We start from the raw sequence: 26,515 nt of genomic DNA, 5'->3' as shown, positions 1-26,515 counted from the left end.
TAATGTCGGCACTCAGGAGGCAGAGGCTGACAGATAGTGGAGTTCTAGGTTAGCCTGGCTGGGCTGCACAGTCTAAAAAATAACAAAAAAACGTTTAATTTGTAGACACCTTAGGATTCCTGCTATTGTTGGGTGTAGTAGAACACATCTACAATCCCAGCACTGTGGAGTCAGAGGCAGGTGGATATCTGTGAACTCAAGGCCAGCATGGCCTATCGAGCATATTCTAAGACAGGCATGGTTACACAAAAAGCCTGTCTCCAAAAAACAACCAACCAACCAACCAACCAACCAACCAAGCAACCAACCAACCAACCAAGGTTCCAGCTATCCTACCACATATCTATACCAGTTTAAGAATATGAAAACATAAGACAAAGGCACTATAGATCTAAAACTGGACTCTTTTCTTGTACTTGGAGGGGGTAACAAAGGTGTGTGTGTGTGGGAGAGGACAGGGAGTACTAGGAAATGAATGTGACAGGGCTGTGAGATTGCCCAAGAAGAAATAACAAATATTATGTTGGGGAAAACAAACAAACAAACCAACACTACATGCTAGACAGCTAATGGAGACTTTATACTGGGTTATTTGAAAAATCTATTAAGTCATACAATTCATTTTTTTCTTACACATTTATGGACTTCTTACATTCTTCATTTTGTCATCTGTAATATATATTTCTTTGTAGCAAGCAGCCTAACGTGACATTTATTTGTGAGCAATGTATCTTGGGGTTTTTTTTGGGTTAAGTAGGTTTGTTAGTATGGAATATATACATGACAGTATAATGTGCAAAATAAAATACCTGTGACAACAAAAATGAGAGAAAATAGCCAATGTATTTTTAAATAGAGAATGGTCACATGTCAGTCAGTTTTGTGGTTGTCCCATCTTATATTTTAGTGTTGCTAGGACAGCCCAGAGTCTTGCCAGGGAGGCTTACTTCCCTCTTTTCTATGTCCTAAGGTTAAGAAAACTGCAAAAAGCCAAAAAAATATAAAAGATGAAGAATAGACAAAACTAACCAAAGCAGGGGCTGGGGATTTAGCTCAGTGGTAGAGCGCAGGAAGTGGTAGAGCGTAGGAACCTAGGAAGCGCAAGGCCCTGGGTTCGGTCCCCAGCTCTGAAAAAAAGAACCAAAAAAAAAACAAAAAAAAAAAAAAAAAAAAAAAAAAAAACTAACCAAAGCAAACTCTCAAAATGTTAAGTAAGTACAGGAAGTAAGACAGATAAACCAAAGCCAATTATAAGAAGCCACAATCACGGAGCTGGAAAGATGGCTCAGTGGTTATAAGCATTCACTGGCTGCTCTTATACCCAGACCTCCAGTTTCAGGGCATTACACACCCTCGTCTAGCCTCCAGGAGCACCAGGTATGCATGTGGTGTGCATACAGACATACAAAACACCCTCCACATAAATAACAATTTAAAAAATTAAAACAGCCACTTTACATCAAAATATTTCACATAGTTTTAAATTTTAGTTGTTTTTTGTTTTATTGGAGACAGGGTTTCTCTGTGAAACCATGGCTATCCTAAAACTGGCGCTATAGACCAGGCTGGCCTCAAACTCAGAGATCCACCTGCCTATGCTTCTAAGTGGTAGGATTAATGACTATCACTGCCATAAAAAATGTGCTTATTATAAAATAGATACGTGGCTGGCTCCTAATTTGCTATTGATTTTACACACACACACACACACACACACACACACACACACACACACACACGTATATGTACATATCGGTTATGTCTGACTCATGCAGGAGCCTGCCTGGGCCTCAGAAGTGCAAGGATACACATAAGTGCTCAGTACATGTCAGGCTTCTTAGAGATATTTGAAAAATAACTGGAAAAGAGGTTTCATTTATTTTATAAGAACAGGTAATTTGCATATGTGTACATATGTGAACAATGTGCCTGCCAGGTGCCCATGGAAGTCAGAAACCACTGGGACTGGATTTCCAAGCTCTTAACTTCTGAGCCAGTTCCAATAGTGACTTTTTTTCCTTTTTGAGACAGGGTTTCTCTGTGTAGCCTTAGCTGTCCTGGAACTCACTCTGTAGATCAGGCTGGCCTTGAACTAACAGAAATCCACCTGCCTCTGCCGCTCAAGTATTGGGAGAAAAGGTATGTACCACCACATCCTAGCTCCCAGTGACATTTTTAATAGTCAGACACTGAAAATAAACTAGTTGACCAAAACAGAAGAGGCCAATTTTGGCCTATCAACATGATAGATGATAGAAAGGTCCTCAAAGCATTGATGTATAAATTTAAAATATCTGTAAGTAGTTGGGCATGGTTATTATCACAAAGCATGAGACTTACACACACACACACACACACACACACACACACACACACACACACACACACACACACTACCACCACCACACACCAAAAAAATCAAAGTATCGGGTGATGGTGCACAACTTTAATCCCAGCATTTGGAAGAGGCAAGAGGATCTCTGAATTTGAGGCTAGCTTTGTCTATATAACAAGTTCCAGGACAGCCAGGGTTATACAGAGAAACTCTGCTTTATAAAAAACGAAACAACAATGTGTTTGAGGTCAGTTTGGGCACATAGTACTAGCCTAGACTGAGCTATAAGATAAGGCCCTGTCTCTTGGGTCTGAGGTACCTCACTCAGGATGATATTTTCTAGTTTCATCCATTTGCCTGCAAAACTCAGGATGTCCTTGTTTATGGTTTGTATTCACTAATAAGTAGATATTAGCACCCCCCCCCCAAAAAAAAAGCTGAGGGGCCCAGGGAGGACATCTCAGTCCCTCTTGGGAGGGAGAAGAAAGCAACTACAAGTGGGGAGGGAGGTACCTGGGAGGGAAAGGGAACAAAGAAGCGGGGAAAGGGGGTAGGGGTAGAGGGGAACACGGGGAACATGATCTGGTATGGTATGGGGGAAAAGGACTGAATCCCTGAGGGCCAGCAGAAAGAATGGAAACAGGCAACCTCAGGAAGGAGGCTGGGAGGACCATCCAGAATGTACCAGAGACCTGGGAGGAAAGAGACTCTCAGGACTGGGGGGTAGATGAAAGGTCCTGCAGTGGGGAGAGGGAACTTGTAGAAAGACAGGGCATCAAGTGAGGGATGGGGTTGCTATCCCACAGTCAAAAATTCTGACCCATAATTCTTCCTGTATGAAAGAAATACAGGGATGGAAATGGAGAAGAGCCTGAGGAAAAGAAGGTCCAGCAACAGGCCCAAAGGGGATCCAGCTCAAGGAGAGGACCCAAAACCTGACACCATTACTGAGGCTATAGGGTACTCACAAAAAGTGACCTACCATGACTGTTCTCCAAAAGACTCAACAAGCAGCTGAAAGAGTCAGATGCAGATATGTGCACCCAGCCAATGAACAGAAGCTGCTGACCCCTGTGGATGAATTAGGGAAAGCTGGAGGAAGCTGAGGAGGAGGGCAACCCTGTAGGAGGACCAGTAGTCTCAATTACCTCGACCCCCAAGGTCTCTCAGATGCTGGATCACCAACCAGGCAGTGTACACCAGCTGAGATGAGGCCCCCGACACATACACAGCAGAGGACTCCTGGGTCTGGGTTCAGTCAGAGAAGATGAACCTAACCCTCAAGAGACTGGAGGCCCTGGGAAGTTTAGAGGTCTGGTGAGGCAGGGGGTGGGGACATCCTTGTGGAGACAGGGGTGGGGTGGGGGTGAGGGGAAGAAGGTACGGGATGTGGAACAGTCGGAGGGTGGACCGGAAGGGGAATAAAATCTTGAATGTAAAAAGAAAAAAAAACCATGAATAAATAATAAAAAAGATAAGGTCCTGTCTCAAAAATAAAATAAAAACAACAGAACATTTGTGAGTGAAAAGTCAGTACAAAAAAAAAAAAAGATGATTGGGGCTAGAAGTTAATAGCACTTGCTTGCTACTCTTGCCAAGGACAGGGATTCAGTTCCTAGTACTCATAGGAAGCCTGACAACCAACCTGTAACTAACTCCAAGGGGTGAAGTGCCTTCTCAGTCCTGCATGCATTTGTTGTTGTACATAAATTTACACAGGCGTGTGCACGCAACGTGCCATATATACATACACACACACACCCAAAAACATAAGTAAATAAATCTTTTCTAAAAACTCACTGTCTACACCAACATTATTACCAATAAAAAACTATATTTATATATAAAATATATTTATTTATAATAGTATAAGCCAGGAAGATTCCCAACTAGCGTGTTGAAACTAACTTCTCCAGCTGACAGGGCAGTTGAGGACTTCAGAAGCAGTTACCTTTGGTGAAGATCATGATACTGGTAGTTCTGGTTTTTTTGAGACAGGGATTAGTGCCAGCTGGCCTAGAACTTAGAGCAGGGTAGCCTAAAATTTGTGTGGTTCCTGCTGTTTTAGCCCTTACAGTGCTAAGGTTATAGATGTGTGCTACCATACCCAGAACATTAAGTTCTTTATTTTCTGTTAATTTATCTGCACTACTAAAATCCACAAGAGATCTCCCCTCTTTTCCTTTTATTAGGCATTTCCATTTGATGCCTGGTAGAGTATGTTTAAAACTTCAGCACTTGGGATGCTAAGCACAAAGAGCAGAGTTCTAAGACACTGGAAAACAAAATGAGTGAATCCCACACAGAAATAATGCTTCTGATGACATTATTACCATGTGATAGCATTCGTGGTCACTTATCATGTGCATGCTTAAACATGCTAATATTTTCTTAGCATAGTTTTCCTTGAAACACTTTGTCTATTAACTAGGTGATGGTGGCACCTTTTATCCCAGGACTTAGGAGGTAGAGACAGGCAGATCTCTCTTGAGTTTGAGGTCAGCCTGGTCTATAAAGCAAGTTCCAGCACAGCCAGAGCTGTCACACAGAGCAATCCTGTCTCAAAAAAGTAAACGAAAAATCAACAAAATAACAAACAGAAAATATTTTGTATACTAATAGATTACAACATCTCATATGATCCTCACAAACTTCCCCCAGGGAAGGTAGCATGAAATTTACCATCCCGACATCTCATCAACAGTAAGAGGATTGTAATTTACATACACAGGATCCTTTCTCACACTGTTTTCAATTCATTAGTATCAGAGTACTACACATAGAGGAGGGAGGAAAGGTAGTTTTGCGCACACACACACACACACACACACACACACACACACACACACACACACACACACCACTTAGAACTTATTCTTAGAGAAGTCAGATACAGTACCTATTGAGGCAGTCATCCCCACAGCCCTTCCTGGTGTCATCATCTGGCTTCTTACAATTACAGGTGGTAGCCTCATAACCAGAAAGAGGTTTGACATCAACGTAGACATCTTAGAAGACAGCAAATAAAAGTTTTTGAACATACAGAATTATCTCTTAAGTATCAAGACAGGAGGAACATTGATGTTTTGAAGGTGGAAAAAACATCTTCTAAGTTACTCACTTGAACGGATTTTTTTATACAGGGGGACATCTGGCTTTTTGTATAGCTAGAAGAAAAAAAAATCTTGATATAGCATTTCGATTCAAATGACAGTGTGCATCAACCCCTAAAAATACAGGAAATGTCTTTGTTCATACAGAAATATTTGTAGGACGTTGGGTATGATGGCTCCTCTCTATAAACCTTGGGCAGGAGGATCACTGTGAGCTTAATTTAAGCTACACAGTAAAAAAAGTCTGAGACTTTCTCAACTGAATATGACTGAGGAAAATACAGAGTGATCTTTATTTCCTCCCCATAAATAAAAGGTGACAGAGAATTAGAATTAGTAGGTACTAAATAGTTTACAAAAAGTACATAAAATTTTTTTGAGACAAAGCCTTGGATTGCCTGAAATTTTCTATGTAAACTTTTGGCTCTTCTATATCCCTTTCAGAGTGCTAGGATTATGGGTGCATTTAATAACATCTGACGTACAGCAATGTACTTTCAATTTTTATTCTTTAGCATGTTGCTGGATAACAACTGGAAAAAAGCACTCTGAAGACCAGAGCTATAATTCACTTGCGTAAGTTAAGACTCTAACTTGCTCCTATGAAAAGAAGGGCAAGGGGTTGGGAGTAAAGGCAATGTAAAGGTAGAATGCATGTTCAAGCCTCAGCCTGATCTCTCCCTCAAAGCACAAAACTCTGCAAACTCTAAACATGGGTAAGGTTTGTTTAGAGGGCAACTGTATACAAATAGGAAAATGAATTGGCCTTGAAGCTGTCACACTCATTGGCTGGGAATCTTAGGATCAACCTTAAGTTTGTCCTTAGGGGTCTAATCAACAAGCAGAATGCACTGTTAGTGCTCAGGGGCAATCCCAGCACCCTGGAAATGAAAGCAGTTGGCTCTGAGGTGTGGTCGGCTTTAGCTACAAGGCAAGTTCAGAGCTGGCCTGGGCAATGAAGCACTGAGCAAAGAGCTCTTATGTGTGAATTAAGGTGTGTTGCGAAAGAAACAGCAATTTGAACTAAACTCCATCATTTAGCAATGTGTCACAATTCATTTCATCACTTTTTTCAGTACATGCTCAAAGACTCTTCTTCATAATAAAAAACGAGGGAAAAAAAAAACCTGCCTAAAAACAAATTAAACTGGCTGGAGGGATGGCTCAGTGGTTAAGAGCATTGACTGTTCTTCCAGAGGTCCTGAGTTCAATTCCCAGCAACCACATGGTGGCTCACAACCATCTGTAAAGAGATCCGATGCCCTCTCTGGTGTGTCTGAAGACAGCTACAGTGTACTTATATATAATAAATGAATAAATCTTTAAAAAAAAAACCAAATTAAACAAAAGCAATTCTTCCAACCAAAGATAATAAAGACACAAATATCCAACTTCCTATAGGCTCAGGGTTTCCACCTGTACAGTTCCCAAAATAATGACTCTGAGACCTAGTAATTATGAGTAAATGCCCGTGCCACACATAAGCTTGGCTCATTCCCACTGGCTCATCTCTCCATCAGGTGAAGCCTCATCTATGTCTGCCGTAAAGCTAGTTACCTTTCCTCAGCTTCCTGGGTCTGTCTTCCTCAGAGTCAGGGCTGAATCTCTCCATTTTGATTCTTTTCCAGATTCCTCTCTCTCTCTGCTGGATGTCCCACCCTCTATTTCCTACCTCAGCTAATAGGCCACCAGCTTTCTATTGACAGGTGACACTTCCACACAGTACACAAGAGATTCTATGTTTGAGACTTGTTGCTTTCTAGTCTAAAAGGAGATACAACAATCCACCCTGTTATCCTTTCATCTCTATAACCCTTCCCCCTTTCCCCTCTATATTGCTACTCTTTAAGAATTCAGTGACCGTGACAAGAGGAAGCAGAGAAGACTGACCTGGTTTTGGTTTTAAAGAGTTAACTTCTGTTTGGAGACAGTGTTTAACTATGTAGCTCTAGTTGGCCTGGAACTCAGAGACATCACTTGCCTCTGCCTCTTACTGCATAAGGAGCTGTTACTACCACACCTACCAAAGATGACTTTTGACAGTATTTTAGCTAAACCCACCCACCCCAACCTGTTGGTATTTCATTTGCATGAACTTTCATAAGGACAGTTCTCCATATATCCCGGGATATCACTACAAGGAGCCAGAGGAAACAAACTAATACTCCCTACTCCCTAACCCTTACCACTTAAAAAGAAAACCTGGTAAAAGAGGCCCTTTATACCTGATTGTGTTTCCACTGCCAGAGGATGTCGTAGGGAAGCTGGAAGTCAATTCTCTTCTGTCTGAGATACTTTCCTGAAATTAAAAAACACTGTTAATTTCAACAACTATTCTGATATGCAGTCCAAACAATGAGAGCAAATAGTCACATGCAAATATATTTTAAATTTATACTCATCTCTAGAAAAATCATTTTAATGCTACGAAAAAGGGATAAGGGTTTATGAGAAGGCCAGTGGTTAAGAGCTCTTATTACTCTTGCAGAGGACAAGGTATCTGTCAGTCCAGTTTCAGGGATCTGATGCCTTCTTCTGACCTCTGCAGGCAGTAGGTACACCAGAATGCACATAAATCCATGCAGGTAAAACAGTCATATACATAACAACAATAACAACAATAAAAATATAAAAATATTAAAGGGGGAGGGATGCAGAAATGCAGGCTAGCTCATGGATAAAGTTATCTGCTATCAAACGTAGGATGAACTCTGGAGCAAACCTGCTGGAAGAAAGGAAGTGGACTCCTAAAACCGTTCTTTCGCTTTTATGTGGCACAGTGAAACATAAATTCCCACATACAAAATTAAATAATAAAAAAAATGAAAAGGGACATATTTGAGTTTACATAACTGAAAAATACATGTCACCCATGAGATGGCTCAATAGGTAAAACAACTTGACCCTGGCCCCCCAAATTCACAGTGGAAAGATTATCAGTTCCTGAGTGATGGTCTCTGACACACACACACACACGCGGCGCGAATGATGAGAAAGGCATCTATGATGCACCCTCCTAAGTGTCTTACAATTGCATGTAATTCTAGTTTCACAGGATCTGACATCCTTTTCTGGCTGCTGAACATGTAATATACTCACATATAGACATAAACACGCATGTAACTAAAAATAAAATAAAGTAAGTATACCCCACTTTAGTCACAGCACTCAGGAGGCAGAGGCAGGGGCAGGGGCAGGCAGATCTCCTTAAGTTTGAAACCAGCCTGGCGTACGCAGTGAGATCCAGGACAGCCAGGAGAGGGAAAAGTACATGTAAATTGGATTTAAGATGCTATTAGGGGCTGGGGATTTAGCTCAGTGGTAGAGCGCTTACCTAGGAAGCGCAAGGCCCTGGGTTCAGTCCCCAGCTCCGAAAAAAAGAACCAAAAAAAAAAAAAAAAAGATGCTATTAACATTTTCCTGCACCTTCAACTACTACTTCCTTCCTTCCTTCCTTCCTTCCTTCCTTCCTTCCTTCATTTCCTTTTCTTTCCTTTTCTTTTGAGTCAGAGTTTCTCTTGGCTGTTCTGAAACTCACAGAGATCCTTATGTCTCTACCTCCCAAGTGCTGGGATTACAGGTGTGCACTACCAGCACCACCCAGGTCCTGCAGACTCAATACAGAAGAAAAAATTTTAATAGTATAGATTGGTCCCAAGAGAAAGAACAGGGTCTTACAATGCAGTCTTGACTGTACTGGAACATTCTATGTAGACCAGGTTGGCTTTGAACCACATACATTTGCCGACCTCTGTTTCCTCAGTGCTGGGATTAATTTAGGGCATTAGCCACCATGCCTGGCATTACTCTTTGTTGTTGTTGTTGTTTTTTTTTTCCTTTTTTCTTTTTTGAGACAGAGAGAACAAACTTTTCATGAGTACAGTTGATCCTATTGTTTGCCTGCAATATTTTTTTTTCTAGAAAATGTAAAGACAGAAAGGTTTTGAACTTCTTTAAAAAAATGTTTTTCCTTATAGGTAAGGATTCATTCACATTGACTCAAACTGCCCTCAAAACCAGAACTCTGCTTATAGGCTCTACCTAACATTTTCATTGGATCAGGTCTTCCTACATGGAAGACCTTCCACCACAACCTGAGAATGAATTGAGCCATTAAAAATAAGGAGCTGAGGGGCTGGGGAGATGGCTCAGTGGTTAAGAGCACTCTTTGTAGCCAGAACAGAATAAAATTCCTCTCAGATAGAGATGAAAAGCTAAGTAGTGATGGCTAGACTGCAATGGAGTTGATGTAAAGCCTAGATGTTCAAGGGATAAAGAAAACGCACTACGTTAGCAATGGTCGTGGTTCACGCCCTTAATATACGCTCTTCAGAGGCAGAGGCAGTCAGGTTTCTACTGAGTTCCAGGCCAGCTAGAATGACAGTGTGAGTCCCTACCTCAAAACACAGAACATAGGTCATAGACTATCTCTGTTTGGGGAACAGAGATGGCTCAGAAGTTAAGACCACTTATTGTTCTTCCAGAAGACCTAGGTTTGGCTCTGAGCACCAATATCAGGTGTTATAAAATCTTCTCTAAATTTCAGGAGATTTGATAATCTTTGGTTTCCACAGGTACCTTGCACAAATGGCTCACATAAACCCACATAGGCATATACATACCATAAATAAATGATTAAAAGTAAATAAATGAAGATGTGGTTGTCCTCATGAAGGTAGGTCAAATCTTCACGATGGTAAATAAGGATATAGTTCATTTCAAAGGACTACCTAAATATTGCAATAAAAGACACTGTAGACTTCTTTGCAGGGCTGAATAGAGTAGATATTACTACTGTTATAGACTGTTACAGCAGTGTTTCTTAACCTTCCTAACGCTGAGACCTTTAATATATAGTTCTTCATGTGGTGCAGACTACCAACCATATAATTATTTCATTGCTACTTCATAATTGTGATTTTGCTACTGTTATGAATATATGAGTTGAGACACAAAAGTTGCGAACTGCTGCTCTAGAGGGAAAGGGAAAGTAAGGGAAGACCTATGAACAGTTAAAGAGCCAGAAATGGCCAATGAATCACTTTTAAAATAGAAAACAACAGCGACAACAACAACAAAACAAAACCTACAACCCTGGTACTACAGAGGGACAGCTGCTGTGTTAACTGATCCTGTGGTCCTCAAACGTTAGAACTATTATCGGGCTGACTGTAGACGAGCCCTGGCATGCTAGAGCAGAGCTTACTCATTCAGGGAGGAACTTTGAATGCTGAGAGAAAGTCAGCAGTAGAAGCCTAGTTCATAAGGTTTCAGAGTGGAATAGGTCCATTCGTGTAATGTTTTGGTCAAGGATCTGCACTGATTCTGTCTCATCTGAGAATAACAGTAGACGAAGTTGCTTGGCAGAGGAGATTTCAAGACAGAAGATAATGTAGGCTGGTGTTGAGAAAGCACAGCTTGGTCAGGGCTTGGTGCCACTGTAGGGAACCTGTGCTGCACTGGGACCACGGGGCAGTTCTGAGGGTAAATGCACCTGTTCAGACGCTATGGTGTGAAAAGATCCAAGCTCATTTGAAGGAAGGCAGCCTAAAATGAAACAGACAGCTGCTGAAGGAATTCTTTGTTCCCCAAAAAGCATTGGCCCAGGGCTGGAGAGATGGCTTATATAGGTCAAAGCACTTGCTGTATAAACTTGATGACCAGAGTTTGATCTCTGGGAACTAATATAAACATGGAAAGAGAGAACCAATGTGACAAAGTTATCCTTTGACTTCCATATACATGCTGTGGGATAAACTTCCTTCACACACACATACACACATGCATGCACTTATGCATGCATCCACATGACATGTACATGTTGAGAACCAGCAAAAAGAGGCTGGAGGGATGGTTTAATGGTTGAGAGCACTGAGGACCCTAGTTCGATTCCTAGCAACCACATGGTAGCTCACAATCATCTGTGGCTGCTCCAGGACTAGGGAAATATGGCATCATCTCTGCCTCTATAGGTACCACTGAGTGCTAAGTCAAGTGTAGGCAAAACACTCAGACATAACCACCACCACCACCACCACCGAACTTAAAACAAAACACAGGTACCTAAAAATGGCATATAACAGCTGACAGAAGCTGGCACAAAGGTACCAGGCCAGATGCCAAGAAGCTAGAAGACTTAGGCATTGTGGTCCATTTGCTGGTTTTGAAAGTAAGAAAGATGTAAGACTTAAGGGGTCATGGAGTTTGCTGTGTGATTTCAGAGAGTAGCTGTGGCCCGGGAATGTACAGTAGGGTTGGAATTCTTGCAAAGAGACACTGGAAGGCCAGTGCTTCAAGCTGTGAAGGTAAAGCCTAAACTGAAATGGAGTTTACGGGAAATTGGAAATACCTGGACCACGGAATATCCGAATATCCAATATGCAGAGGAGTGGGCATGGACTAGAGCCAGCCTAGAAAAGAATCCAAATGTGCCGCTGGTAGGAAAGGTGAGGAGCTGGTTCTGTCCATGCTGTCTGCAGCCCAGCTGACTGTACTATGAGCCCCAGATGACAAACAAGAGTTATACGGTTTAGTTTTTGCTCTACTAGATTTTTATTTTGCTTTGGTTTGCTGTTTCCATGCTATGCCTAAGTTCTTTCCTTTTAAAACAGGATTGTGCTGTTAATGTTGGATATCACACTATACAGCACTAGCTGGCCTTGACCTCACAGAGACCCACTTGCCTCTTCTCAACAGCTAGCAATAAAAACATGCGTCATGCCTTGCTAGAAACTGACTTTAATGTGCTAAAAGTTTTAAAAACTTTGTAGTCTTCTAAAGTTGGATTGAATGTGTTTTTTATTATAATATAGTAATGGGCCTATGAACAAAAGAGGTGGCTTAAAAGTGATGTCAAGGTGGCAAGTGGTAGAGTTATGACATCAGTGTTCACTTTCGTTTCATTTTCAACGGCTATGGGCCATTGGGACTATCTTGATTATATAAATTTAATGTAGGAAGAAAGATTCCACTCTGTGTATTTACAGATTGCTATTAATGTTCTTAAGGGATGGATGTGTACTGGGCTTTGTATGTTTAGGGGGGCAATTATAACTTACTAATTGGGTCAAAGATCATTGAGTTGTGTGTTTTTTTTTTTTAAAGATTTATTTATTTTATGTATGTGAGTACACTGTGGCTGTCTTCAGACACACCAGAAGAGGGCATCAGATCTCACTACAGATGGTTGTAAGCCACCATGTGGTTGCTGGGAATTGAACTCAGGACCTCTGGAAGAGCAGTCAGTGCTCTTAAGCACTGAGCCATCTCTCCAGCCCCCGAGTTCTGTGTTTTTTTATGTGACAGTTTGAGTTTAGGAAAGTGTGCAGCGGCAAGAGACACTGGGCCACCGCAGAGTTGGGATGTGTTTCTGCCAAGATATTTACCAGATATCTTGGGGCACTGAGGTGCCGGATCTAGCAAGGTAAAAGACATCCCTACTTATATATATATATATATATATATATATATATATATATATATATATATATATATATTTCTTTTCTTTTTTTTTCAGAGCTGGGGACCGAACACAGGGCCTTGAGCGCTCTACCACTTTTTTTTATATTTTTTACAACAACTTTCGTTTCATTTTCAATGGCTATGGGCCATTGGGACTATCTTGATTATATAAATTTAATGTGGGAAGACCAACCTTAATTGTGGGTGGGACTAATTCCTATGTAATGGATCGTAGACTGTAAAATGAGAGCAAGCAAGCAGAGCAGCTACAAGCATTCGCATCTCTCCTCCCGACTACGAAGCAATGTGATCAGCTGCTCCAAGCTCCTAGTGCCCTGACTGCCTGGCCAGGGTGGACTGAATCCATCAGAGAATGTCAGCCCGATCAACCCTTTCTCCCTCTGTTGCCTTTCCTAGGGTACTTTTCACAGCAGCAGAAAAAGAAACTAAAACAATCTGCCATTCCTTTCCATGATTACAGATCTTTTCATTGAAGCCAGAGATAGTAATTAATTTCTAAAAACCAGGATGAAGACTGGGAATGGTTTGCACCCTTATATAATACCAGAACTTGGGAGACAAAGTCAGGATGAGGAGGAGTTCAAAGTTAGACATATCAAGACGTATCAAGTTGAAGTAGTCTAAATTACATAAAACTTTATCTTTTTTTTTCTTTTTTTGGCTTTTCAAGACAGGTTTTCTCTGTGTAGCCTTGGCTATCCTGGAACTTGCTCTGTAGATCAGGTTGTCCTCAAACTCACAGAGATCCACCTGCCTGTGCCTCCTGAACACTGGGATGAAACACAGGCCACCACTACTCAGCTAAGACTTCATCTTAAAATAAAAATAAAACTCCCCAATAAATAAATAAACAAACAAACAAACAATAAAGAGTAAGATCTATCTAAAGAATGTCTTTCAGCCCAAAATGTGTCCCAGGAGAATCTATTCAAGATTCTCATTTGGTGGTGGTGGTGGTGGTGGTGGTGGTGGTGGTGGTGGTGGTGGTGGTGGTGGTGGTGGTGGTGGTGGTGGTGGTGGTGGTGGTGGTGGTGGTGGTGGTGGTGGTGGTGGTGAGGAGGGGCTGGAGAGATGGCTCAGAGGTTAAGAGCACTGGCTGCTCTTCCAGAGGTCCTGAGTTCAATTCCCAGCAACCACAGAGTGACTCACAACCATCTGTAATGGGATCAGATGCCCTCTGCTGGTGTGTCTGAGAACAGCTACAGTGTACTCACATTAAAAACAAAAATCTCATTTGGGAGAAAAGGAATAATGCTTATTACTTAGCTAATACCCATTTTAAAAATAAGAAAATCAAGGTTGGTGTATAGATCAGTGGTTGAATGAACTTTTTTCTTTTCTTACACTTAAAAAAAAAAAAGAAAACAGTAATAAAGGGTCTGAGGCAATCCTGGCTGTCTCTAAATCACTGGGTAGCTGAAGATGTCCCTGAGCTTCAGCTCGTCCTGCCTTCACCTTGAGTGCTACCATCACACATGCATTGTCTGCCTAGTTCTTCTCCTGGTCGTGCAGTACTGGGGATCCAATCCAGGCTTCATTCTTGTCAGGCATACACTCTATGAGTTGGACTAAATCTCCTTATCCTTGTCAAGAATTCTCAGGACTTTCTTATTGAAAGGAAAAGAAAAGAAAAGAAAGGAAGGAAGGAAGAAAGAAAGAAAGAGAGAAAGAAAAGGTAAAGAATTTGAACCCAGTGCAACAAAGAACACAGGTACTTTCCCTAAATTCAGAATATACAATTTCTTCTTATCAGTAAATGATGTGGACCTATTACTCACCAACATGAATGGGTGCTGGGAATAGTCCATACTCATGCTCTCCCGGAGTGTACTCCAACTTCTCTTTCTTCAGTTGGATTAATCGGCTCTTTGGGCTGTGATGAGAAAATGAGTAAGAAACAAAGCCAATTAAATTTCTTCCTGAGGCCAAATGAAAATAGATTAAATCTTGTAAGATTGTTCAATGGGTAAAGGCACTTGCCACAAAGAATGACAACCTGAGTTAGAATCCTGAGAACTCTACTGTTGAAAGAAAGAATCAACTTCTCAACACTGTCGTTTGTCCTCAGTGTGCAAGTGTAAGCCCATTTTCAATAAATAAAGAAAAAACATTAATCTAAAACCCATACTTAAGAAACCCAGCAGTTATGGCATTGCCGGTTTTCTATAGGGAGGACCTGAGTTCAATTCCCAGAACCTATATCTGCAGCTGGAAAGGATCTGGTATCCTCCTCTGGCCTCTGAAGGTACTGCCATGTACCTGCAAGCACTTGTGAATACATAAATAAAAATAAATAAATTGTAAATTCAGAAAATCCCCTTTAAAAGAGATTCTTTAATATTGTTTAAATTTTACAAAAAGAATTTGAATATCAAGGCTGAAGAGTGGCTCAGTGGTTAAGAGTACCAACTGCTCTTCCAAAGGTTGTGAGTTCAATTCCCAGCAACCACATGGTGGCTCACAACCATCTGTAATGAGATCTGATGCCCTCTTCTGGTGTGTGCATGGAGAACAGTTACAGTGTACTCATAATAAATAAATAAATAAATAAATAAATAAATAAATAAATAAATAAATAATTTGAATATCAGATCTAATTTTATTTAGTTCGTTTAGTAACAGCCCTGGCTGTCTAGGTAAGATGTTCTGCAGCCACGGAGCCAATGGTGGGAGGAAAGAATTGACACCTCAGCCTTTTCTCCACACATGCAGATGGTCACCAGCACTCATGAAGACATATTATCCAAAACAAAACAAAAACAGGATTTATTTTACATGTGTTTTGCTTGTATGAGTACAGTTGTCACACGTATAGCTGGTGCTTGCAGAGGCCAGGATTGGGCAATGGATCTCCTGAAACTGGAGTCCTCTGCAGGATCACAAAGTGCCAACTATGAAGCCATTTCTGGTCCATTTCTCCAGCCCTTTGAAGGTAGGTGTGTGCGTGTGTTTCAACACTGGGTTTCTCTGTGTAGCCCTAGCTGGCTGTCTTGGAATTCTCTGTTGACCAGGTTGGCCTTGATCCAAGAGATCTGCCTGCTTTTGCCTCCCACGTGCTGAGATTAAAGGTGAGCATCACTAACAGCCTAGCTGGAAGAGAATTTTAAAATGAATTTCTTCATGATTTATTATCAGTAAATGTTGGGTTAATATACTGTATGGTCCAAAATGGGTCTATAAAATAGCAGTGCTGACAAACAATATTATAAACAAAAGCCTAAACATAACCCCTCAGGATTCTCAGAGGCCAGTCTCTGTTTACCAGGAAAAGCACTACCTTCCGCATCTACCCCTACCCGTAACAGTCATCTACCTCAGAAAAGGTCATCTTGCTCTCAATTAATCAAAGCAGCCTGCACCCTGCTGACTATCTCATAAAACACGAGTGCTTTGCTGCTGTTTTCTGCTCTCCTGAGACAGTCTTTGCAGTTTGATCCCCAATAAACTTTCTTACTACCCAGAGAATGGTCCAGCTTAACTTTTTCACTTTCTCTCACATGTACCTATTTTACATGTATACATAGATGGGGCCATGTAACTTTTCTTGGGTTAAAAAAAAAGACTTTTCCAACAGGTCTGTGCTAGACAAGTGCTCTATGAACACACTAACCCAAACCTTGGGTCTCTTAAATCTAATCTTCTTTCAGTTTTATAGTTTTCTGTTACGTTCAGAGCTTCATGCCTGTTTTTATTTTTGAGGTAGGCTCTCACTGTGTATATGTATCTCTAGCTGGCCTAGAACTTGCTATGTAGGCTAGCCTCAAACTGGGTAGAGAACCGCCTGCCTATCCATCCCTCAAGTGACGGGATTAAAGAAGACTTTAAAAAATACCCCTCGAACCTCCTGATTGGCTTAATGACTCACTTTTTTCTTAGTTAAAAAAAACAAAACAAAACAAAAAAACAAACAAACAAAACCTAAAACCTGAATCCAGGCCAGATGTGGCAGCCCATGCCTAAAGATCCCAGTATTTTGACATGAGGCTAATTTTTAACTTTGCCATGAACACCTCCTTGGTGTTTAAACCCCCCTTTTTTAAAAGACAGGGTCTCATGCAGGTCAGGCAGGTCTAATTCTCTATGCACTTGAGGGTGGCTCTCACCATCTGCTCTTCCTTTCTCAACTTCCTCTTTGGATTAGCGATCAGCCCAACCACATACAGGTATGAGGACTAATATAAGACCTGGGCTTTCAGCTTAAGCATTTCACCCTGAGCCAGCCCAAAGCTCTCTAATCAGAATGCACAACTGTGCTGCGAGGGCATAGCTGGGTGGCTGGTCTACACAGTCAGTGCTAGACTCCACTCCAGTAAAGTAACAAAGGAGTGCTTATCAAGTGGCATCAAGGATTTATAAAGTTCTTCAAACAATGAAGGAAAGCTTATTTATCTGACAAATGATCTAATCAACAAAACTCCAAATATATTTATCTGCACAGTGTTATTTAACTTCCGTCTGTCCTTCCTTCCTTTCTTCATTTTACTATGTAGTCCAGCAGGCCGATAAAGAATGATGTCCTTGAACAAGTGACAATCTCCCTGTCTCGGCTTCCAGAATGCTTGTATTACAAGTCTACAACATCACACCTAGTATTCTTTCTTATTTTTTTTTTTATATTTATTCATTTATTATATATAAGTACACTGTAGCTGTCTTCAGACACACCAGAAGAGGGCATCGGATCTCTTTACAGATGGTTGTGAGCCACCATGTGGTTGCTGGGAATTGAACTCAGGACCTCTGGAAGAGCAGTCAGTGCTCTTAACCACTGAGCCATCTTTCCAGCCCTCTTTCTTATTTTTAAACAAAAGAAATTAATCAGAATCCAAAACACAGAATAGATCTTAGGGGAAGCTAAACATCAAGAATGATAATTATAACCCTATAACCAACCTCGTACACACAAAGGTACTTGAGAGTGTTACACATACGAAATATATTACATGCATAGTATATATTACATATAATACAAATGTATAATGTGAATAAATATATGTGTGTGTATACATAAAAATGTGATATAACTTTTACATTTTTAAGAAAATATGGGTGGGTAACAGGTTTTAGAGGATGTAAGCTTACAGTCACTACTACTTACTCTGTAGTTTTGTAGACATCAGAATACAGCCCAGCTCTCTGGTATTTCTTCTTTGGAGGACGTGGGGCTTTCTTTTCTCGTGGGATGAGAGCCAGCACAGGTTGTAAGTTACTTTCAGGTTCAGAAGGTTCAGCCGGGGTTTCAAGAGGACTGGGAATTTCAACTGGTTTTTCTATAAAGCTAGAAAAAAATGTTTGAAGACGTTATTGTAAAGAAAAAATTATATATACTTATTTATGTACACAATTATTTTTACATATAAATATATTTGATACAATACATATACGTGATCATATATGTGTATAGGTAGCATCTTGGCCTTGAACTTGCTATATAGCCAATAATGGCCTTAAACTCCACTCTTGTGACTCCCATTTCCATGTACTGATATTACAGCTCTGCTTCAAGCATGCCGATGCCTACTTCTAATGTCAAAGTCAGGCACAGACAGTCCCTGAGCTAGAGGACAGCCTGGCCTGTACTACTGAGTTCTGGGCCAGACAGAGGTACACAATAAGACCCTGTCTGAAAAGAAAAAAACCTCAAGGCATGTGAGTGTGGTGATCAGTGCCTTGCATCGGACTGCTTAAGAAGTTGAGGCAGGAGGCTAGAGAGATGGCTCAGCAGTTAAGATCACTGGCTGTTCTTCCACAGGTCCTGGGTTCAAATCCCAGCAACCACATGGTAGCTCACAACTGTTTGTAACTTCAGTTCCAGGGGATCTGTGCCCTCACACAGACATACATGCAGGCAAAGCATCAATGGAGTATAAATAAATTTATTTTAAAAAGCTGGTGCAGAAGGATCAGGAGTTCAGTCATTCTTGGCTGCATAGCCAAGTTCAAGACCACCCTGTCTGAGAAAATCAAAATCAGTGCGGTCAGAAATAGAGGCTCACACATGTAATCTCAGCACCCTCGAGGTGAAAGCAGGAAGACTATTGTAAGCCTGAAGGTAGCCTAGCATAATCAAAGAAAGTCTGGGGATGGCACCAGTCTATGAACACAACTACTGCCTAGGCTGGAGCAGAGGGATGTCAAATTCAAGGCCAGCTTGGACAGCTTAATGACACTTTTTCAAAAAGTTAACAACACACACAAAAAATGGCTTGGGATTATGGCTAGGTTGTAGTTACATACCTTACAATAACTTACAATGTAACAATATTCACACTGCTATGGTTAAAAAAAGTTGTTTTTTTTTTTACTAGAATGTAAAACACCACGAGAAAGATCTACTCAAATAAAACAAGAAAAATCACAATAAATTTACTGAAAATCAATAAGGAGAGAAAAAAAAAACCAAAGCACCATTGGTTATATGAGAAACTGTCTTAAACAAAAGGATACTATCATGTTTGATTCAATGAATAACAGTTAAATCTAGGGCTGGGGAGATGGCATACAAAATGCTTGCTATGCGTGTACAAGGAACTGTGTTTGGCATGCACAATTCATGTAAAAGCCTCAGTACATGCTTGTATTCTTAACAGGAGAAAGGAAGAAACTGTTAAGTTCCTGGGGTCTACTGGCCAGTCAGCCTTACATAAGTACTAAGGCCCTGGGTACCACTGAAATAACCTGCCTCAAGAAACAAAAGTGATAGCTACCAGTGAAGGAAACCTGAAACTTGTGTCTGGCTTCCAGATCCATGAGCATCCCCACACATGAAAACAAGCCACCCCTACTCATACCATGAAAGAAATCTAAATAAGGTGAAGTAACAATGTTGTAGCATACACCTTTAAACCAAGTACTCCAGATATGAAGGCAGGAGAGTCTCTGAATTTGAGATCAGCTTAGTCTATCTACATAGCAAGTTTCAGTTGAGCCAGGGCTACATAGTGAAGACAGGATGAAAAACTACCAACAAGGTGAGGGAAACAGGTATAGTGGCCAAGATATCTGTACTCTCAGAATTTCTGACTCGAGATACGAAGTTTGTTGCAAATTTTATGCTAACCCGAACCCAAATTCGAGACCATGTCTGAAAAACAAACAACAGCAAAAATACAAAACAAGAAAAACCCTATCACAACAAAAACATAAAGGTATTTTTGGTTCCAACAAAGATAGGACAGGCATATGTTCATTCATGTTAGCACAACTTAAAGCTGGAAAAGTTATAAAGTAGAAGCAAGCCATAGAAATAAAATGGTACCCAAGTAACCAACCATCCAGAAGTTTCCCAAATATTCTATTTGCCTCTCACAAAAACGTGAAGACTTAAGTGGTTTTATTGATGTAAGAGCTAAAACAAATGCCTGTCTCACGAATATTTAAATCACTGTAAACTGCAAAAAGTTGAGATTAAAAAAGACCAACTCTTAAGAAATGAGGGGGGGCTGGGGATTTAGCTCTGTGGTAGAGCGCTAACCTAGGAAGCGCAAGGCCCTGGGTTCGGTCCCCAGCTCCGAAAAAAAAAAAACCAAAAAAAAAAAAAAAAAAAACAAAAAAACAAAAAAAAAAAAAAAAAAAAAAGAAACGAGGGACTAGGGTGCTTACAACTACCTGTAATTCTACCTGTAACTCCAGCTCCAGCAGATCCAACACATACATACACAATAAAAATAATGAATAAAAGTTGGCTGCAAAGATTGCTTAATATGGTAAAGTTGTTCTATGTAAGCATGAGAAAGAGAGTTCTCACACCTAAGTAAAACAACAACAACAACAAAACAACAACAAAACAAAACAAAACAACAACAACAACAACAACAACAACAGTAGTGTTTACTTCCAGCACTGGGGAGAGTAGTAAACCCTAAGGTTTGCTGGCCAAAGACTCTAGCTGAATCAGCAAACTCCAGGTTCAGTGAGAGATCCTGTTGTCTCAAAAACTAAGGGGAAATGCAATTAAGACACCGACATTGACCACTGGTTTCTGTACATGTGTACTTAGGAATGTATGTTTGCACATGCACACTTAAGAATGTACCCCTACACATGTACCTACACATGAACACACATAGAAAACTCTAAGAATTCTGGAATTTTGGTTTCTTTAAAAAGCACAGAAATATTATATTTTTGTTTTAATCCAGGTGTGGGGATGTGGAGTTGCTTCAGATTGTTCAAGCAGCTGACTATGATTTGCCTTGTGCTCAAACAGAGGAGTGGTTTTGCCAGTTGCAGAGTTTCTGCGATTGTATAATGCTTGGAATTTTGGGAACTTTTCAGAAGGTATATAGATTCCAGAGCCCTGAGGGGCAGAACTGGTGGCTGTTGGTTGTTCAGGGCTGTGACTGAAGTTTGTTAGTAGTTGTGCTCAACAAAGGAACAAGAAGAAAGAAGTTAGATTCAGATCTCTCTCCCTCCCTTCCCCCCCATCCTTTTTTTTTTTTTTACTGCTATCTAGTGATAGAGGATGAAACTGCGGGTGGGGAAAAGAACCTACAAAGTAGTAAAAAGACCAGCTAAACAAAACAAAGATGATAAAAGAACAGCAATCCAGACAATGCGGTTCTATGTAAAGGAAAGAAATGTAGGTAAAGAACGGTGCAGAAACAGACACAAACACATAGGACTGATTTTTTTTTTTTTTAATTTTTAAAACAACACTTTCTGCTCTAGGAGAGGACCAGAGTTTGGTCCTCTGGTCAGTAGCTACCTGTAATTGTAGCTCAAGGAGAGCCAACAACCTCTTCTGGCCTCTACAGGCACTCGTGTATAGTGCACACACAGAGGCTGGTTAAATAGATTAAACAGTTCCCAAGAAATACACTTGGCCAGTAAATATATGAAGAAGGTTATATCAAAGGATGAAAAACAAACTGTCAAGCAAATGAAGACAGTAACAGGTAGGCATTCTTATATCAGACAAAGCAAACTTCAAAACTACTAGAAGAGATTAAAAGAGACATTACAAATTGATAAAAAGAAACAGTTAATCAAAAACATATATGTAATAAATATGGGAGCCCCTAAGTTCATAAAACAAACACTGGAAGCAAAAGACCACATAGGTCCTGACGCAGTAATAGTGTGGGACTTCATCACTGTGTTCTCATGCTTAGGTTTTCCAACCCAAGAATAAGTAAAGGAACATCAGCACTAAACATTCTAAACATCACTGCTACTCAATCTTCCCAATGCCGTGCAGCCCTGGAATACAATTCTTTTGGTGTGGTGACCCATTGCCATAAAGTCATTTTGCTACTTCAGTACCTCTGCTACCAGTAAGAATCATAATATAAATATCTGATGTGAACACCAAAGGGGTTGAGGTTCACAGGCTGAAAACTACTATGGACTAGATATATAGAGAGTATACCACCCAACAGATAGGGAATACACAATAGCTGTACATGGAGCCTCTTCCAAAACCAACCACATCATAGGACAAAAGTCAAATCTCAACAAATACAAAAATACTGAGACAAGTAATTCCCTGTGTACTATGAGACCACGTGATAAAATAGGAACCAACAGTAAAACCAACTACAGAAACCACAAAAACATTTGAAGACTATATAACACATTTGTATGAACAAACAATGGGAAAAGAAACCAGAGGAAATTAAAAATTCCCTAGAGACAAATTGTAACAGAACACAACTTATCAGAATTTCTGTAATGCAGCCAAAGCAGTCTTGAAAACAAAGTGCATAGCAATTAAGTGCTCATATTTAAAAATCTGAGAGGGGGCTGGAGACATGGTTTAGAAGGTAAAGAGCACTGGGTGTTCTTGCAGAAGATGGGGGGGGAGGGAGTTTCAAGTGCCAGCACCTACATGGCAAGACTATAATCATTTGTAACTCTAGTCTGAGGGGATCTGACATCATCACTTTCTGGCCTCTCTGGGTACCAGGCATATATACATGATATATATGCAGACAAAACACCCATACATATAAAACAAAATATTAATTTTTTGAGATATCAAGTAAACAACTTGATGATGTAATTCAAGGGGCTTAAAAAACAAGTAGCAAATCCTAAATTAATGTTACAGATTAAAAATCAGTCAAAGAGTTGGTATATTGAATGAGATTAACATGTTCTGACACACACAGAGAGAATACATGAGTTAACAAAAGAATGCCATTACAAAGGCTCCAATGAAATAAAGAATGTTATTGGAGATTACCAAGAAAATGTATCCTCTGGCTAGGCATAGTGGTACACGCCTTTAATCCCAGCACTTGGGAAAGGGGTAGGCCAATCTCTGAGTTTGAGGCCAGGCTGGTCTACAGAGTGAGTTAAAGGACTGCCAGGGCTACATGTTGAGACACTGTATAAAAAACTTATAATAACTTAAAAAGCTGGATAACTGAGAAGAAACAGAAGAATTTCTAAATGCATTTCCTCCACAATTAAGTACAGACTAGTACCTTAAAGAAACTCATGACAAGTAATGACCTAGAACTGGAATCACAAGCCTCCCTCCAACTGACGAAAAGCCCAAGACCAGAGTCACTACTTTCAAAGGAGACTGTATACTGATTATTATTTTTTCCTCCATCTTTATTAACTTGGGGTATTTCTTATTTACATTTCAATTGTTATTCCCTTTCCCGGTTTCCGGGCCAACATCCCCCTAGCCCCTCCCCTCCCCTTCTATATGGGTGTTCCCTTCTCCATCCTCCCCCCATTACCACCCTCTCCCCAACAATCACGTTCACTGGGTGTTCAATCTTTGCTGTATACCAATTATTAACTTGTTCTATAAAATTGAAAGAACCCTATCAAATCCATTCTGTGAATAAAGTATTATTTTGAAATCAAAACCAGATAGACATACAAAAGAAAATTATAGACTATTTCTTTGATGAACAAAAATGCAAAAATTCTCAACAAAGTAATTTCAAACAAAACCAGAAATACATTACAATTATACATTATAAAGAAATGGACTTCCTATCAGAAAGTCAAGGTTGGCTCAACACAGACAAGTCAATAAATGTGCAACATCACACAGACTTAAGAACAGAAACCATTACATAATAATTTCAAGTAATGCTGAAAGGGCATTTGACAAAGTTCAACATGACTCATGATAAAAAATACTGGAAACTCTAGCAACAGGTGAAACACACTTCCAATAACTATGTCTATATGCAATAACAATGCCACAAACTCAGCATAGACAGACAGAGCACTTCTAAAGTCACAAGCTTGACAAGGATGTGCACTTGCTCTTATTTGACACTGTTCAAAATCTTAACTAGAGCAATGAGACAGGTGAAAGTCACAAAAATAAGAAAGAAGTAAAATAATATTTGTAGATTTGTACTTAAAAGACCCTGTGGATTCTACTAAAAATTCTGGACAGGCATGGTGGCTCATGTCTTTAACTGCAACACTCGGAAGGCACCAGGAGAATTTCTGTGAGTTCTAGGCCAACCTGATTTACATGGTGATTTTGAGGACAGCCAGGGCTATGCAGAAAGTCACTGTCTCAACAAATACACACATAAACAGCTTTAAGGAAATTAAATATTTAGAAATAAATCTTACCAAAAAAGACCTTGTGCTGGATAGTTTTATGTCAATTTGACATGAGTGGAAATCATCCTAGAGTAGGAAACCTCAAATAAGGAGATTAACTGGTTTCCTCTGTGTTGCTGTGGGATTCTCAACAATGGGGACAGAGACTGTCTGACTCTTGCCTGAGCTTGGGGCGCTTTTCTTCCTTTGGGGTGGCCATGTAAAGCCAGGATTACAAAGGTTTTCTATGCCCAGTCTAAAACTTTATCTTGTTAGGCCATGCTCAGCATAACGGTGGGAGGCCAGTTCTGCTTTTTGTTTCATTGTTTGCTTTTTGTTTTAAAGGGAAACAGAGGAGTTGATCATGGGAAGAGGAGGTGGGGGAGGGACTGGAAGGGGGGGATGGGAAACTGCAGTCTGTTGTAAAACTTATTAAAAGAAAAAAAAAAAAAGAAAAGAAAAGAGAAAAAAGAAAAGAATAACCTTGGTGTCCACAGAGCACACCTTTAATCCCAGAACTCAGTTAGTAGAGGCAGATGGATCTCTTTGAGTTCAAGGCTAGCCTGATCTACAGACTGAAAAAACAAAAAACAAAAACTTCAACCAACCCAAAATGCCTCCAATCAGATCTGAGTGCAGCCCAAGCCTGGAGGACATTTCTTAATCAGTGATTGATGTGGGAGGGAGGCCATTCTGAGTGGTGCCATGCCTGGGCTGGTGGTCCTGGGTTTTACAGAAAGCAGGTTGAGCAAGCCAGTAATCAGCACCCATGCATGGCCAGTCCACCAGCCCCTGTCCTCTAGGTTCTGCCCTGCTTAGGTTCTGGGCCTCACTGCTTTGGATGAAGAACTGTTAGATGGAACTGAACCTGTGGTCTTCCCAGCATATGTGAGGATGATCAGAAATTAATCCATCTCCTTTTTGAATATCTGAAACAGACTTCCTCGCCTGACTTTATTCAACGATAGACTACAATACAGTGTGGAAGTATAAGCCAAATAAACCCTTTCCTTCTCAAGTTCAATAGTCACGGTGCTCCACTGAAGCAATGATAACCCTAGCTCAGAAAGAACTCTAAAATGAAAAATTCAAGACACTCAAAAAGGAAAGGAAAGAAGTTGTAAGATGAATGAACTCCAGGCTCTAGGACTGGCAGAGTATTAGTAAACTGGTTATCCTACCAAAATTAATTTACAGGTGTAAATTAATACCTCATCAAAATTTTGGTGTTATTTCACAGGTTAGGGAAAAAAAAAGATAAAAGAATTCATATGGAACCAAAAAAGAGCACAAATAGCCAAAACACTGCTAGGAGAGCACTTTGGAAGACATGTTGACGCCAGTCCTCAGACAGCACCACAGAAGTGCAGTGATAAAGAGCCTGGTGGTGCCAGATGGACTAATGAAGTAAAGCAGAGGATGCAGGGGCAAAAGGACAAAGCTACACCCACTTAAGTAAAAACACACTGGCGAAATCACAACATATCCAATAAATTATGCTGGCAAAAAGGGTTATCTACAGACACAGAATAAAGTTAGACTGGTGTCTTTCATCTGGCACAAAAATCAATTCAAAATTTATTAAAGACCTTAATTTAAGACTTGGAATACTTAGTATCTGAAACAGCAGTTCTCAACCTGTGGGCCATGATCCCCTGGGGTAAGGGGTTGAATAACGTTTTCATAAGGGTGGCAAATAGGAGATCCTGCATATATCAGGATCCATTAAGATTCACAACAGGAGCAACAAAAAAAATTTTATGGTTGGGGTCACCATAACCTGTCTAAAGGGTTGCATTAGGAAGATGGAGAACCACTGGCCTAGTAGAAAGTAGGGAACATTCTTTAAGACTATGGGCAGGTAAGAGCTTTCTGAATAGAACAACCATTGCATAGGAACTAGCCTCAAGTGAAGAAAAATTAATATAGCTACTGTGGAAACCAGTTTGGAGATTCCTCAAAAAATAAAACACAGAACTACAATATGTTGCGGTGTTTTACTTCTGAGAACATACCCAGAGAGCTCCATATCCTACCATAGAGACACTATACTCCATGT

At 40.3% G+C, this 26,515-nt stretch overlaps 1 protein-coding gene across 10 annotated transcripts in view; it reads right to left on the bottom strand.

The window, feature by feature from the left end:
- Nucleotides 1-26,515, bottom strand: part of Ash1l (ASH1 like histone lysine methyltransferase) — a 136,456-nt gene that overhangs the window by 44,267 nt on the left and 65,674 nt on the right. For 6 of the 10 annotated variants that reach the window (XM_008761159.4, XM_008761158.3, XM_039102313.2 and 3 more), the window contains 5 exons: nt 18,029-18,208; nt 14,709-14,803; nt 7,674-7,747; nt 5,457-5,502; nt 5,235-5,343 (listed from right to left, as the gene is read on the bottom strand). In XM_008761159.4, the coding sequence (XP_008759381.1) occupies nt 5,235-5,343; nt 5,457-5,502; nt 7,674-7,747; nt 14,709-14,803; nt 18,029-18,208 (504 nt within the window). Of the gene's footprint in view, nt 1-5,234; nt 5,344-5,456; nt 5,503-7,673; nt 7,748-14,708; nt 14,804-18,028; nt 18,209-26,515 lie in introns of those variants that run through there. The other 4 variants (XR_005500293.2, XR_010063608.1, NM_001107689.2 and 1 more) reach the window with 3 other exon arrangements.

The sequence above is a fragment of the Rattus norvegicus genome, chromosome 2, assembly GCF_036323735.1.
Source record: "Rattus norvegicus strain BN/NHsdMcwi chromosome 2, GRCr8, whole genome shotgun sequence".
In the NCBI taxonomy this organism is placed as follows: domain Eukaryota; kingdom Metazoa; phylum Chordata; class Mammalia; order Rodentia; family Muridae; genus Rattus; species Rattus norvegicus.
This window is presented reverse-complemented; position numbering and strand designations above follow the sequence as displayed.